Source organism: Propithecus coquereli, unplaced genomic scaffold, assembly GCF_000956105.1.
Source record: "Propithecus coquereli isolate 6110/MARCELLA unplaced genomic scaffold, Pcoq_1.0 Scaffold26, whole genome shotgun sequence".
In the NCBI taxonomy this organism is placed as follows: Eukaryota; Metazoa; Chordata; class Mammalia; order Primates; family Indriidae; genus Propithecus; species Propithecus coquereli.
In genome coordinates, this window is record NW_012148174.1 from 10,795,246 (window position 1) to 10,811,543 (window position 16,298).

Genomic DNA, 16,298 nt, shown 5'->3' on the forward strand with positions numbered 1-16,298 from the left:
TAGGATTACAGGCGGGAGCCACCGCGCCCGGCCAGATTACTAGAATTTTAAGTAAATTCTCTCAGTAGCAATAATGTCTTAAGTTTTTAGATGATGTGACTTTGAAATTTAGAGGAAACCCACTAACGGATGTTTGGTTTCCATTGTAGGACACTCCCATTCCTCATCAAAGAAGATCAATTGAGTGCTGCACAGAAAGGAACGAGTGTAATAAAGACCTACACCCTACCCTGCCTCCGCTGAAAACCAGAGGTAAGGTGAGCAAGGCTCTGGGCTGGAAAAGATGTAGGCATAAGGAAAATAACAACTATAGAATTGCTAGCTCTTTTCCAAATGTGTCTACCTGCACCATTTTCCAATCCAGGAGCAGAGAACTGAGGCAAGATGACATAACGAAGCTGTCATTTAAAGACATGAGCAAGTGGTTCTTGGGAAAATAGTTGTATGTGGCTTCACTCTTGGGATTTTTTATTACTTTAACTTCTCCCCATTTCCATTCAGAAAGCTACAGTGCCTAGGGTATGTGTGTTGCAGGAGGATAGAGTAGGGAGATGGAGCTCTATGTTTACCCCTAAAAGTTATTCAGCAGTTGCATTTTCACTTAAAAACTATCATTTGGCTACATTTATTTTGATAATAAAGACCTTAAAGACCATAAATCAAAGATTATGTGCTGTATGGCATTTCCTTTTATTTATGCTAGAGTAACTAGTTTTTAGTCAAATCGTATATCAATATATTGATAAAATGGGAAGGATGTCTACACGTTTTGATTTCAAAACTTATACATTTAAGAGTTGCTCGTTTAAAAAAAATATTGCATCCCAAGAGACGTTTCGTTAGGAACGGCTCCCATGTTTCCTTTCTCCTCATTGCTCTCACCACAAGATAAATGATTTGTAATTGTTGCAGGGTTTTAAATCTTAAGACTTATTTAAGTGATTTAGAATGATCCCTCATGATTGATTTTATTTCTTGAGAAGAGAAACTCTTTCCAACAAAATGTAATGGAATTTCATGACGTGGATAACATTGTACAACATTTTTTTCTATAGTAGTCTAGAAAGCTATAAAAGATTGGTTCATAATAACTCACATCAAAACCTTACAGGAAGGTTTTTTTTTTTGTTTTTGTTTATTTTTTTTGCCAGGCAACATGCTAGGTGTTAGGGATATAGAAATGGATGAAGAAAATTCTTCTTCCCGAAAGTGTAGACTAGGGTATAAGAGAAAAGCATATAAATAACTAAAATTACATTTGGTCAGGAGTATCTCAGTAGTAGAGTTAAGTTATATAGCGTATTAAGGACACAAAAGAGTCAATAGCTACCTATGTCTGGGATGGGAGGATGTCACAATTGCTTTATAGAAGTGATACCTGAACAAGACTTTTTAAGGATGAACAGGAGTTTGCTGAGTGGATAAGGACAGAATAGGCCAAGTAGATAAAAATTTAAAAATTAAAATGGTTAACATTCGCCTAGCAGTGTGTTAAGTACTACATAAATTAATCGATTTTAGCCTCACAAGAGCCCTAAGAGGTACTTAGGATTGTTGTTTCCACTTTAAATATGAGGAAAATGCAGGACAGAAAGGCTTATTAACTTTCCTAAGTTTGCACAGTCTAAAAGTAGCGGTGACCGTAAACAGAGGCAGTAGTTAAGTGCAGAGGTCTGCTTTGTAATATTTGAGAAGTCTTTGCAAAATATAGGAGTATGAAACAGCGTGTCTAGTTGGAGAAAAATCTCATACCTAAGCGAGATGGAACCAGATTCCAGCTAGGACTAGCAAGGCGAGGGCGCACTGTCCGAGGAGACTGAGATACGGGCCCTTACAGAAACAGTGGACTGAGTCCCTAGAGGACGGAGTGAAACAGCTTAGAAAAGAAGGGGAGGAACCGTGGGAGGACAAGGCCTCGATCCAGGGCGCTGTGGGCTGGGGATGCAGGGGCGGCCGGCGGATTCTCCTGAGCATCGTGTGAGTGACTGGCTTTGGTGGCATTAGGGTTCACTGCTTTGAACCCCGAGGATCCCAGGTCGGGCCTAGGCAAGGTCTTTGCACATTCCACCTCACCTTTTTGGGGTTCAGGAAAAGTCACTGCAGGCTCTGGTCTGAGAGCACCACCTTTATACCATAGAGCTGCTGCCTTTCTTTTCTTTTGCCTCCCTCTACACACGTGCACGGTATTTTTGCTGGACGTGTGCTATATATGTTTGCCAGACATCAGTGGTTATTTGCAAAATTTTTTCTAGGTATATGATTTTTTTTCTTTCATTTTTTATCATCATTGCGAACCATCTGCTAGCCTTATAAGAACAGTCCTAGCATTTTAAGCAGCTGCAAACCACTTAATTATTAGCGAGGAGACAGCAGCGACAGAATGCGGTTCTGTCATTACCACTGGCGATTCGTGCTTGCTCTCAGGGCGAACCGGACTTCCCTGGGCAGTCCTTGCTTCCACTTCCCCGGGCAGCTGGAGTCGCAGCACAGGGTAGAAATCTGCCACCCTGGAGAGAGCTGCAGGCTCTCCTCTTTCCCCGATGGGTATCTGGAAGCGTTCACTTTCTGAGACGCTGGCAGTGACTCGGACGTTTACATTGTTAATGCTCTGAGCACAGGTGATGGCAGATTAAAACATGGCCAGCGTGACCGGCAGAAACAAAAGGTGTATCGATAAGGATCACCCATGCATGAGGGAAGACAAGCAGGCAGTAGACGAGGCTGCAGGGGACAGGGTTATGGGGCAAAGGAAAGCAAAACGGGAAGGTAACGCAAGCCTTAAATACAGGGCTTGATGGCAAGGAAAGAGTCCCATAGATCCTTCTGGGCTCACTGCTCTCATACATCAGAAATAAGATAAGTAATAAACGGTGTTCTTGCAGCTCAGGGTGAGTTCTGTGTCTCGCATTTACGTGGGCAGTGAAGCCGAGAGCTTTAGTAAAATTACATCACTGGACTGGAAAAGTATTCTGTGTTCATATATTTGTAGCATGCTGTGGATTATATGGTTAGTTTTGAGTATCTAGCATTTTCTTTGGATTTCTGCAAAATCAGACTTCTGTTATCTATAAAATAGGAAATACATTTCAAGCTAAGTTGCCAGCAGCAGTCTTTACAGGTATGTGCTATGACACTTTACATGCCTTACATAACTTTACATGCTATGATAGTCCTATGCCTGATACGCACGGCAACGTCATGAATGTGCTTTCCCTGGCGGAGGTAGTGCGACATCTTGGATCTGCTGTTAACGCTGCATGGTGGAATGGAGAAAAAAATTTGCTAAGACAATTCATTGCGTAAAATTTTAGCCTGATTAATTTTAAGAGCTTATAAATTACATTCCCAGATTTACTAAGCGACACGTTTCAGACAGTGAATGTGCTAACTAGGTATGATTTGTTTGTCTCAAAGCCTGAATGGCTTTTTGAGATCAGACAAGATTGGGCGCATTCGGGGTGGTATGGCCGTAAACCTGAATGGCTTTTTTGGACAGGTACTGTAGTGGTTCAAGTTCCTGAACTCTTTTTTCCTGGACCATTGGCAACATTCCTGAATTTATTAATATAAAACTTCTTGTCTTTAGTGGTCTTTCATTTAGTCTTCTCAGATGTAGGTTGCTTTCATTAGTATTTTACAAGTAGTATGTATGGATCATAAATAGCTGTTAAACATATATATTTTAGACTGATGAGTAAATCATGGCATTGACCATCATGAGATTTGGACAAGAGATTTGTACTTGTGAGTTGTAGTTTGTAACGTTAAATATACTATGTATTATATATTAATGTATAATCTAAACTGTCTCTGAAATATTTTAAAGTAACGTTTATTTTTGATTTATGTGTTCATGTCAATATCCTGATTTTGAAAATTGTAGAGTGTACACTGAAGTATTTATCAGTGGATAGGGGCATTATGTCTGCAAGTTTAAATGATCCAAAAATAATACAGACACCCAAATAATTAAAAGATGCAAATGTATACATATTTACGTATTAGAGAGAATGAGAGAAATAAACACTAAGAGAGCAACAGAATTATAATATAAAATGTTAACAATGAGAAATCTGGGTGAAGGACTTACTGGAGTTCTTTTTTCTTACAGTTTTTCTCTAAGGCTGAAATTATTTCAAAATAATTAAAATATATGTTCACATCAATGGTAAAATAGAAACCGTTGCAATCTTTTTAAAGGATATTTGATGGTATATATGGAAACACTTAAAATATATGTCCTTTGAACTAATAATTCTACTTCTAGAAATCTTCATGAAGGAACTAATCATTGACATGTGCAAAGATGTATGTGTAAGAGTGTTCATTACAGAATTTTACATATTAAAGCAAAGAAGTCTTACAGCAGAATCTTTGAAATCTCCTAAATCTATGACAACAGATGTATGGCTTTCTAATTAGGATGTCTCTACATATAATACAACCTAGTTTTTAAAAATCATGTTGCCATAATATGTAATTTCAAATAGCTAGAAGGAGGACCTTGAGTGTTCCCAACACAAAGAAATGATAAATGTTTGAGATGATGGATATGCTAATTATTTAATGCTCTGATCTGATCAGTATACATCATATATATCAAAATATCACTATGTACCCCATAAATATGTAAAATGATTATGTGTCCATTGAAAGGATAAGTAATTTTTTAAAAAGTTAAAAATCAACTAAAAATCATGTTACAAAATTTTTTTGTGCATGGAAATATTCACATTTAATTTATAAAGGAAAACAATCTGGTTGTAAGGCAATATAATGATGCCTTTTTGTGAAATATTTGGTCATGAACTTCTTTTATTCATTGAAATTATACTGCAGTGCCGTATGCTAAACTGTTAGCAGTAATTTTTCCTGAGTAATGAGGAAGTAGTGATTTTGTTTATCTTACTTTAGTTAGTTTGTTCTTTTCAATTTTTCTTCTTGGAACGTATAATACTTTTGAATGAAAGAAGTTACATTGGGTGGGATAAGGTCTCCAGCTAAAATATTCAGGTGGCCATATAGTTAGAGGTATACTGCATAGTTGGAAAGCCTCTTGTCCATAGTAACCGAAGTCAGAAATCACAATACTACTTTTAAAATTAAATAATGGTAATCACTCTCTCAAAGGTGCATGGTACCCTTGATAAGAACAGTGCCTAATTCTATTACCATATAAGTGCACCTGGTTTTAAGTCAGTTTTCTCAAAATATCGCTGGGACCAGCGACCACCTGCATAAAAATCACCTGGGATGATGATTAAAAAATAAAATACTTTGAATAAAAATCTCTAGGATTAAAGTCAGTAAAATGCATTTGTATAAAGCTAAGTCATTCTTATTTACATAATGTTTGAGAAATCATGCTCCAAGTAAATCTGGTTTCTCAAGAACTCGAGTTCAAACAAAATAACGTTTAATAATTTGTTCTATAAAAAACACATTCTTTGGCTAGAACATAGGCATTCTTTTAAAATTTGATTCCATTATAAAAAATGAAGCTATGTGTTTTTGAAGGACACCTTTGTTTAAAGTGACGCACACCCATACATTCTATATTTGGCGACATTTGAGTAGTCCTTTTATATTCATCATAAGATGATTTTGTGTTTTATGTACAATGATTTATAGATTCACTTTTTATTCAAATTCACGACCACATGAAGAGAGTCTGTGAACCCATCAGATGGATCCGGAATAAAGATTAACTACTTGCTTAGATTTTAGGCGCACACATCCATTTACCTGTGTTCATGTTCTTTCTGCGGTTTTATCCTGTGTCAAACCTGTACCTTTCAGAGGGGAAGAAATGTGTGCTTTTGAAATAAGGGCCTAGATGAGTCATGATTCATTCTGGTCAAGCTTATTTAATTTTGAGTATATATGTATTTTTTTTACGATCACTTGACATGTTGAAAGGGTCTTTCATATCTTGCACGGATGCTTAGCAAGTACTTCAAGGAAAGAATAGCTTCCTCATTTTTAAGTGAAAATATCCTTCCTGTTAACGGCTCTCTTTCTTTTGCATTTCAGATTTTGTCGACGGACCTATACACCACAAGGCTTTACTTATATCTGTGACTGTCTGTAGTTTGCTCTTGGTCCTCCTCATTTTATTCTGTTACTTCAGGTAAGTTTCCAGCATGTCGATGTAGAATTTTGAGTTGTTAGTATCTTCCTTATATTAATATTCTACCACTTTTTCCTGTAGATGCTTTTCACCGCAGCTTTCTTTGACCTACTTAGATCTTTATATTTAACTGAAAATACCTGTTACTGCTGATAAATATTTGTCCTAATGAAGTTATACATAGATACCTATCTCATTTCTGCTTCGGACATCGTAACTACCCAGATAAATATTTCATCCCTAGGGAAACTAGGTTAGTTGGGAAATTCAGGGCCTCGCTGCTACTTAGGTTGGATTCTAAGTAGAGGAAGTGGCATCTTGAACTAAAAGTGGCCCCAGTAACTCCTTATTTCCTGAGCTAAAAAATTCCTCTTAGTATTAAAATATTTTAATTACAATTTATAGATTAATTATTAAAGCACGTTCAGTTATTAAAGTTAAGTATGGTAGTTACAAATTGTCGCCTAAAAACTTATTTTCTTTTTGAGAAATATCAAGGACCTTTATATCATTTGCCTTTTGAATAATTGAATACTCATTTGTGATACTTTGTAAATGAATGGATTAGTTGATTCAGATAAATTCATTTCTAATTGAAGACATAGTAGTTATTAACAAAGTTTGTGAAGTTTAATTTTATTTATCTGTTTTTGCTTTATACATTACCTTATATGAGAGAGTTAGCTATAATGTTTTTGTAAACCAAAAATTTGCAGCTTTCATTAACTAGGGACCTCATAAAAAGATTTTAGGGAATGAATATTGGAGCTGTTTAGAACCACCAACAGAATGTAGCCTGCTTGGATATATGCAATCGAAAGCAAATGAGAAGAAAAGTTGTAGATGGTCGAGACTAAACATGTAGAGTTTATTTAAAAAAAAAAAAAAAGAGGTTAGCAAAATAATAATTATTCGTATTTTGGAAGCCATAACTAAGGGCAACAAATACGAAGCATTTAATCTCGTGTTGTATTTATGTGCTAAAATAAATTCTGTTGTGATTATTGTTTCAGCTGCAATGTTTTACTCCTATCATTGCATTTCTTAAATTATCTTCATCTATCCTTCTTGAGGTATAAGAGACAAGAAACCAGACCGCGGTACAGCTTGGGGTTGCAACAGGCTGACATTCCTCCCGGAGAATCCCTGCGAGACCTAATTGAGCAGTCGCAAAGCTCGGGAAGCGGATCAGGCCTCCCTCTGCTGGTAGGAGAAGAACACACCGTGAATTTAAAGGAAATGTGTTCTGAGAGGAAATGTCAATAAGTACAGGGTTTCGTTTTACTGAAACAGACCGGGCGGTGGACAAGGAGAAAGCTCTGTGCAGTGGGGCTGGACATCAGATGTCAGATGCAGGGCTTCCCGATGACATTTTGACATATTGAGGGTAAGGTGATTGTTTTTTAATGTCGGTATATGGTCACAATCCAGACCCTCCGACGTTCCGATAAAGAGCAGATTAGAAAACATTAAACACGGGGCCATCTTCCCTCTGTTTCCATCAGGATAGCATGAGTGCACTTTGGCCTGGCTTTTGAAGGCAAAAAGTATTACAAGCAACTGGGATCTGAGTGCTTCCACAAAGGAAGAAGGCTGTGTTTCAGCTGCAGGGTTTATGTTTCAGGGCGAAGTCCTGGCTTTTCCATTCGGGAGAGGTTTAATTGTCTGATGGTCAGCACCGTCAATATTGAAGAGAATATATGTCAAATCCAAGGTTCTTGCTTTAATGAGAAAAGTGTTTGAGTCTTTTATGGGCCATGTAGAAAGATTGTGATTTGGGATGGAAACGATTAATTACTTAGAAATATTTTTATACTTTTGAGAAATATGAAAATTAATGAGAAATATTTTTCTTAATAAACTCTTAAGATTGATTTTCCTAATCCTTGTGGTCTGGTTCTGACTTTGGCTATCTTGTTTACTTGATACCTTTGAAGCTTCTTAAGTGAGGAATCTTTTCCAAAAAGTCTTTCCCATATGTAGTATTAGTTTAACCTTATTAAGCAAAGTGTTTTAATCCGTATATTTGTGCATAGAGGGTTGGGCGTGTGTATGTGTGTTGCTAATTCAGGGATATAGTAGAGAGTACAGAGCGTTATTTACAGCTCCGTGTTTTCTAGTGTCCATACGTGAACTTAAACTTTAGAGACTATCAAATATCTAATCACTGGATGAGATGACAATCTCGGAATAGTGATAATTCCTTGTAAATCCTTACATATTCAGTTGTTCCCAGATACATGAAATAATTCTCTTTGGGGAATTACAGATATAGTGATTATATTTTACAGGCATTTATGCAATCAAACGTTTACAAATTGATATCTAAGAATGTAATATAGAATGAAAGTTGTTTAGGTATAAGACCAGAAACGTTTACCAAATCAAATAAAAAATAAAATAAATCAGTTTTAAAAAGTTTCAAGTTATATTTTTAGGTCCTTAGATGGAATAAATATCATGATGCAAGTCTATTTTAAATTTCTGAATAAAATTTAATATTTTTTCTGGGCTAGTTAGTACCAGCCGTTTTTTTTAAATTTTTAATTATTATGGGTACATAATAATTGTATACGTTTATAGAGTGCATGCGATATTTTGATCTAGGCATACAGTGTGAATTAATCAAGTCAGAGTAATTGGGGTAGCTGTCACCTCAGGCATTTATCATTTCTTTGTGTTAGGAACGTTACATTTCTGCTCTTTTAGTTATTTTAAAGTATACCCTAACTTCTTTGTTATGCTGTCATATATTGTTCATTCTGACTAATTATCTAACTATATTTGTGTACCCATCAACCATCCCCATTTTATCTCCCTCTCCCTGCTGCCCTTCCCACCCTCTGGTAATTATCATTCTCCTCTCTGTCTCCATGAGATCAATTGTTTTTAATATTTAGCCCCCACGTATGAGGGAGAACATGTGAGATTTGTCTCTCTGTGCTTGACTTATTTCACTTAACATAATGTTCTCCAGTTCCATCCATGTGGTTGCAAATGGCAGGATTTCATTCTTTTCTGCGGCTATATAATATTCCATTGTTTATATGTACCAATTTCTTTGTCCGTTCATCCATGGATGGCCACTTAGGTTGATTCCAAATCTTGTCTATTGTGAATAGTGCTGCAGTAAACATGGGAGTGTAGATAACTTTTTGATATACTGATTTCCCTTCCTTGGGATATATACCCAGCAGTGGGATTGCCGGCTCATATGATTCTTCTATTTTTAGTTTTTGAGGAACCTCCATGCTATTCTCCATAGTGGTTACACTAATTTGCATTCCCATGAACAGTGTACGAGAGTTCCCCTTTTTCAACATCCTCGCCAGCATTCATTATTACCTGTCTTTTGGATAAAAGCCATTTTAAGTGGAGTGAGAAATCTCATTGTAGCATTGATTTGCATTTCTCTGATGACTAATGGCATTGAGCATTTTTTCATATACCTAATGGCCAGTTGTCTGTCTTCTTTTGAGAAATGTCCGTTCAGATACTTTGCCCATGTTTTAATCGGATCATTTGACTTTTTCCTGTGGAGCTCCTTATATATTCTAGTTATTAATTCCTTGTCAGATGGGTAGTTTGCAAGTGTTGCATTATTGCCCAGACCAATGTCCTGAAACATTTCCCCAATGTTTTCTTTTAGTAGTTTCAGGGTCTCAGTGGTGTCATTGTAGCTAACCGCAACCTCAAACTCCTGGGCTAAAGCAATTCCCTGCCTCAGCCTCCCGAGTAGCTGGGACTATGGGTGTGTGCCACCACGCCTGGCTGATTTTTCTATTCTTTTTGCAGAGACAGGGTCTTGCTCTTGCTCAGGCTGGTCTTGAACTCCTAGCCTCAAGCAATCTTCCTGCCTCGGCCTCCCAAAGTGCTAGGATTACAGGCATGAGGCACCGTGCCTGGCCTCTCCTTTATGTCTGAAGGATATTTTTGCAGGATATAATATTCTAGGGTTAAGGTTTTTTTCCTTCAGCATGTTGAATATGCCATGCCATGCTCTCCTGACCTGTAAGGTTTCCACTGAGAAGTGTGCTGCCCAGATGTATTGGAGCTCCTTTATATCTTATTTTTCTCTTGCTTCCCTGATGACCTTTTCTTTATCTGTGACCTTTGGAGCTTGATTATTAAATGCCTTGAGGTAGTCTTGTTTGGGTTAAATCTACTTGGTGTTGTGTGACCTTCTTATACGTAAATATTGATATCTTTCTCTGGGTTTTGAAAGTTCTCTGTTATTATTTCTTTGAATAAACTTTCTACCCCAGTCTCTCTCTACCTCCTCTTTAAGGCCAATAACTCTTAGATTTGCCCTTTTGAGACTATTTTCTAGTTACTCTTTTTTATCTTGTGACTGAATTTTCAAATAGCCTGTCTTCAAGCTCACTAATTCTTTCTTTTTTTTTTTTTTTTTTTTTGAGACAGAGTCTCACTCTTTTGCCCGGGCTAGAGTGCCGTGGCGTCAGCCTAGCTCACAACAACCTCAAACTCCTGGGCTCAAGCGATCCTCCTGCCTCAGCCTCCCGAGTAGCTGGGACTACAGGCATGCGCCACCATGCCTAGCTAATTTTTTGTATATATTTTTAGTTGTCCGATTAATTTCTTTCTATTTTTAGTAGAGATGGGGTCTCGCTCTTGCTCAGGCTGGTCTCGAACTCCTAAGCTCAAACAATCCGCCCACCTCAGCCTCCCAGAGAGCTAGGATTACAGGCGTGATAATTCTTTCTTTTGCTTGGTCAATTCTGTCAGTAAGAGACTCTAATGCATTTTTCAGTTTGTCAGTTAAATTCTTCAGCTCCAAAATTTATGCTTGATTGTTTTTTTGAATTTTGATTTCTTTATTAAATTTCTCTGATAACCTTCTGAATTCTTTCTGTGTGTCATCTTGGAGTTCATTGAGCTTCTTCAGGACAGCTATTAGTATTTGGAATTCTTTGTCTGAAAGGTCATGTAACTCCATCATTCCATAATCGGTCATTGGTACCTTATTTAGTCCATTTGGTGAGGTCATATATTCCTGTATGTTCTTGATGCTTGTGGATGTTCATTGATGTCTGGGCATTGAAGAGTTAGGTATTAATTTTAATCTTTGCAGTCTGAACTTGTTTGACCCCATCCTTCTTGAGAAGGCTTTCCAGATAGTCAAAGGGAATTGAGTATTGTGATCTGAGTCTTTGGTCACTGTGGCCATATTAGCACTGAGGATGCCTCAGGCCTCGTAATGTGGTGACTCTGGGAGACTCCTGGTGGTACCACCTTGGTGGACTTGGGTAAGACACAGGAGAATTCCCTGGGTTACCAGACACAGTCTCTCACTCTCTTTTCTCACACTCCATGCTGGGCTGGTGGGGTTGGGAGAAGAGTGGTGTGGGCACTCCATCATGGTCACCAGCACCAGGTCACACCTGAAACCAGCCCAGTCTCACCCAAAGCCCATGGTGACTGCTGCCTGGCTACCCCTGATGTCTATGCAGAGCCCAAGGGCTCTTTAGTCAGCAGGTGGTGGATCCTGCCAGGACTGGGTCCTTCCCTTCAGGGCAATGTGTTTCCTTCTGGCCCAGGGGGGGCTGGGGGAGGGGTGCTGCTATAGGCCATGCAAGATTGTCTCTTCTGCTCTCCTCAGGGCCTCTTTCTTTGATTTAGTGTTAAAACTAGGTGGTAGGATCACTCACCTGATTTTTGGTTCTCCCGAAGGTGCTTGCTTGCGTGGATAGTTGTTGAAATTGGTGGTCGTTCGGAGGGACGATCGCCGGAGGTTTCTGTTCAGCCATCTCACTCCCTAGTAACAACGCTTTTTATCTTTGTGATAAATTTTTCCTGTTCTATCGAGCCTTGCCAATTATCAGTCCTTTTATTGAATTATGAGATATATTATCATTAGAAAAGAAGCAGATGCAAAACCGTTTACGTTAGGAAATATCACCTGGACTTACAAGAACAACGCTTTGTAACATCTGCAAAGAAAATATAGAATTTCTTTAATAAATGTGGGCATTGTCCACTCCAGTGAGCAATTTAACTATTTGTGTGTTTGACTTGCAACCGCTTGGTGCTCTTGACGCTTGTGTTTTCCTCGTTTGGGAATGGAGGTCCAGGGTGCTGAACGACACCTCGCACACATGTGGCCTTGCTTATTTCATCGGGCTTCCCTGGCTTCCTGGCATTATCAGCAATTCTTTTCCTCTTGAATCCTCTTAGAAAAAAAATGACTGTCTTTTTCCCAAAAGCTTTCAATCTGACATTGGTGCCTGTAACGATTCCGGCACTGAATAGCGTTGCCTCTTTAATTGATAAAGTCATCCATTGCTGAAAAACAGAACCCATCCTAGTTCACAGACATCTGTGATAGGCAGAAAGTGCCCTCTGGAAATGTCTATATCCTAGTCCCTAGGGTCTGTTACGTTACGTGGCAAAGGGGAATTAAGGTTGCTGATCAGCTACCCATGAGATTTGGAGATCATTCTGGATTATCCGGGTTGGCCCAGTGTCATGGCAGGGGCCTTAGGAACACAAAAAGAAACGCTTTTAAGTTTTTACTTGATGTAAAGCATATCTCTACAAAAAGTACATCCCAGTTTTCTGATCAGATCTTATGGAAGTTCTTTGATCGATTCTTTATGTATGTGTTCTAAATTATCTAAATTATCTAAATTATAATAGATACTTAGCTCTTTCAGTCTTATGACTATTGTTTTCAGAATTCAATGGTTATATTAAAATATTAAGAATATTTTAAGTGCAGGTGGGATGAAGATCATGGATAAGGAGACATTTAACCTTGATGCCACTTAACTCGTATTTTCTTTCTCTTTGTCTCTACCACACACTTTGTGTCTTCAGAGCTCTTTTAGAGCTTGGTAAAAAAACTTCCTCTCCCGTTTGCTACTTTCTCTTGTTAACTCATTACCTTTTCTCTCCCATCTACTGTTTCGCCTTTCCATTTTGCATTTTTGCATGTAACAATTAACTGTTGCTCTTCAAAAGTGTAGTTTGCAATAATCTTTTGTTGCTTATTTTCCATTCCATCTTCTATTTTCTTTACACATTTGCTGCGTAGTTACTTGACCTTCTATATCTGAACTTCCAATACGTAACCCGAAGTGGTTAAGTTTGTTGGGGTTGTTTCTGTTGACTCTCATTTATGTTGCCTGTTTCTTTTCATTTTAAGGAATTTATTCTGCGGTATCTTCTCTCACTCTTCCCCTTTTCTCCCTACATTTTCTTCTCTTTGTTCCTTTTTCTCCTATCCCCCACCCCCCGCCTCTTAGAGATTTTCTTTATTTTCTTGTGAGGCTGCCAGTGTATTACAGTTTATTTCTTATATTAAATATTTTATCCATGATCAACTCATAGTGACAAAAATTCCTTCAAAGTACTGTTAGCCCACTGTAGTCATAGAACGAAATGAATTCCGCAAATGATTTCCTCAAGAGAGGGGTTGTATTTGGGAGCCAATGTGTGCTACAACCTAGCGCGAATTTAGTACCATTTGATGGTCCCAGCTGGATGCTGACGCCCTGGAGTCAGTTCCTCTAATTTTAAAGGGGTCAAAGACTCTGGATCCCAATGTTGGTATTTTTCCTTGCTCAGACAGCAACCTGGCTTCTTGTAGATGCTTAATACCGCTTGTTCTTTGCTTTGGTCTCAACTCCTTTCTTCCCTCTCTTCCTCCCTCCTTCCCTGTTTGGAGATTTCCTTTACTTCCTTGTGTGCCTGACAATGCATTTCAGTTTTGTTTTGTTGTATTTTATACACAATTAGGTTTATGGTGGCAAGAGTCCCCTCCGAGCATCTCGTATCTCATTATAGTGGTGAAAGTGGAAAGCGTTCTGCCAATTTCTGTGAACCCATTCAGGTTTTCTCTCTATGAAAATTATAATTGATAGAATGAAATATTTAGTAACTTGGAAGCAATATTTTGAACATTCGGCATCCGCAATTGATCTTAAATACGTTTAAAAGGGCACAGAACAGATTAATAAATAAATACAAATAACGTCTCTGTATAAAGAAAAGTGCAGGCTAAATATATTCTACATGTAGTAATTGTTTCTTCTGCGTAGGAAAAAAAAATGAAACAAATCTGTAGTGCTGTGAATACACTAACAGTGTGTTTTGGGATTTCACAGGTCCAGAGGACTATAGCTAAGCAGATTCAGATGGTGAAACAGATTGGAAAAGGTCGCTATGGGGAAGTTTGGATGGGAAAGTGGCGTGGCGAAAAGGTAGCTGTGAAAGTCTTCTTCACCACAGAGGAAGCCAGCTGGTTCCGAGAGACAGAAATATATCAGACGGTGTTGATGAGGCACGAAAACATCTTGGGTGAGTAAAAGTCTGCATTGCAACGTTCAGGGTTTCCCAGCTTTCTCCCGTCTTTCTGTTAACATCTGCATATTAACTCATCTGTCTAGACCCGTTATGAAATGTATGGACGTTTTCTTCCTGGCATGGGCCCAAGAACGTCCTAGGCCTCTAATGGGAGACCTCACAGGAGGAATGACTAAGGCCCTAATGCGAATGCATGTTGGGCTGGAAATGGAAAACTCTCAAACGTTTTTGCTTAAGAAACAGGAAATGCAAATGTAATAGCAGAATTTTTTAGGGTTTCTTAGGGATTTGAAGGAGTGTATTTTCGTTTCAGCGTTGTGAATAGTTAAAGGAATTTCATCTGCAGGATTTATTTCTATCAAGAGTTTATGTTGGCGATCGGTTTACTTTTTATTTTCTCAATTTAGAAACGATCTGTCTCAATCATTCAAGTAGAAAGAGAGTAAGAGTGTGGGGTGTATGCCTTAAGACCCTGTTTTGTAAATAGTGTCTTATATGTAGCTGTAATACCGTAAAATAATGTAGACATCACCTACTGATCAGAAAGGGAGCGTATTTTCAGGTACACGTTCTTAATCTTTCTCTACCCCTACAATTTTGATTGCCTCTGATCGGCATTAGTCATTTAAGACGATCAGAGGCAGAATCAGAAAATTGAATAAAATGCTAAACAAAAGATACCCATGAGAAAGAATGGTTTTTTGAGAATATGAATTGTTCCTGATACTTTTCAGAAAACGCCGCCAAACCTTTCTGTCTGGTTTCCTTTTAGGCTTCATTGCTGCAGATATCAAAGGGACAGGGTCCTGGACCCAGCTGTACCTGATCACAGACTACCACGAAAATGGTTCCCTTTATGATTATCTGAAGTCCACCACCCTGGACGCTAAATCAATGCTGAAGTTGGCCTACTCTTCCGTCAGTGGCTTATGTCACCTGCACACCGAAATCTTCAGTACTCAAGGCAAACCGGCCATTGCCCATCGAGATCTGAAAAGCAAGAACATCCTGGTGAAGAAGAATGGAACTTGCTGCATAGCCGACCTGGGCCTGGCTGTTAAATTTATTAGGTTAGTAGTAAAGAGAATGAGTCTGCTTTTTACGATTCTTTTTATCACTTTTTATAGATTATGCATTTTTTTGTAGCTCGGCGCTTCTAGGAAATTTAGCAGAAGAGGGATTTCATTAATTTGGACTTTTGTTTGGAGAGGGGAAAAAAATATATACCACGTGTTTTATTAACACAGCACGTTCGGGTCAGTCCTGTTGCTTCTGTGCTCATCAGTGATGTAGCTTAGAAACTGTTCGCGGTATATTTGCAGCTGTCATGAAGCTACATGGAAAGCGGGTAGCTGATGCTGGGAATATGTGGTCAGAATTCTGCATGGCATTTGAAAGTAGGAAAAAGTTTCAGGAACAATCTACGGATTACGTAGGGGTAAAGGCAATGCTTTTTATGTGGCACAGGAAAGATAACTTGCATAATAAATGTTTTATGAGAAATGTTAAAAGCTAATAAACAAAACACAGCTATTATTCAGCACTGCTATCCTGTAGCTTAAACAGTGAATATAACACCTAGATAGACACCAAAGCATGTTGTAAAACAGTGGTTTCCAGACCCCGGGGGTTCTTGGGGTTACGTCAGTAGCTTCAGAACGGTGGGGAGGGGACATGTCCCGTAGTTGGGACTCTATTTTGCTCACCCTTGCTTTAATCAGAACGGGTCCTTTTATCTCAAAGATGATTTAATTATAAGAAACGGCTCCTCTGTTTTGAAAACAAAATGAGTTTGTAAACCACTGCCGTAGAGGGATCATCATATAACTGCCTTTTTTTTTTT

General features: G+C 38.4%; 1 protein-coding gene across 3 annotated transcripts in view; it reads left to right on the forward strand.

Moving 5' to 3' along the window:
• Nucleotides 1–16,298, forward strand: part of BMPR1B (bone morphogenetic protein receptor, type IB) — a 193,364-nt gene that overhangs the window by 161,482 nt on the left and 15,584 nt on the right. For all 3 annotated transcript variants that reach the window (XM_012647175.1, XM_012647176.1, XM_012647178.1), the window contains 5 exons: nt 150–252; nt 6,034–6,130; nt 7,204–7,336; nt 14,257–14,449; nt 15,228–15,525. In XM_012647175.1, the coding sequence (XP_012502629.1) occupies nt 150–252; nt 6,034–6,130; nt 7,204–7,336; nt 14,257–14,449; nt 15,228–15,525 (824 nt within the window). The remainder of the gene's footprint in view (nt 1–149; nt 253–6,033; nt 6,131–7,203; nt 7,337–14,256; nt 14,450–15,227; nt 15,526–16,298) is intronic.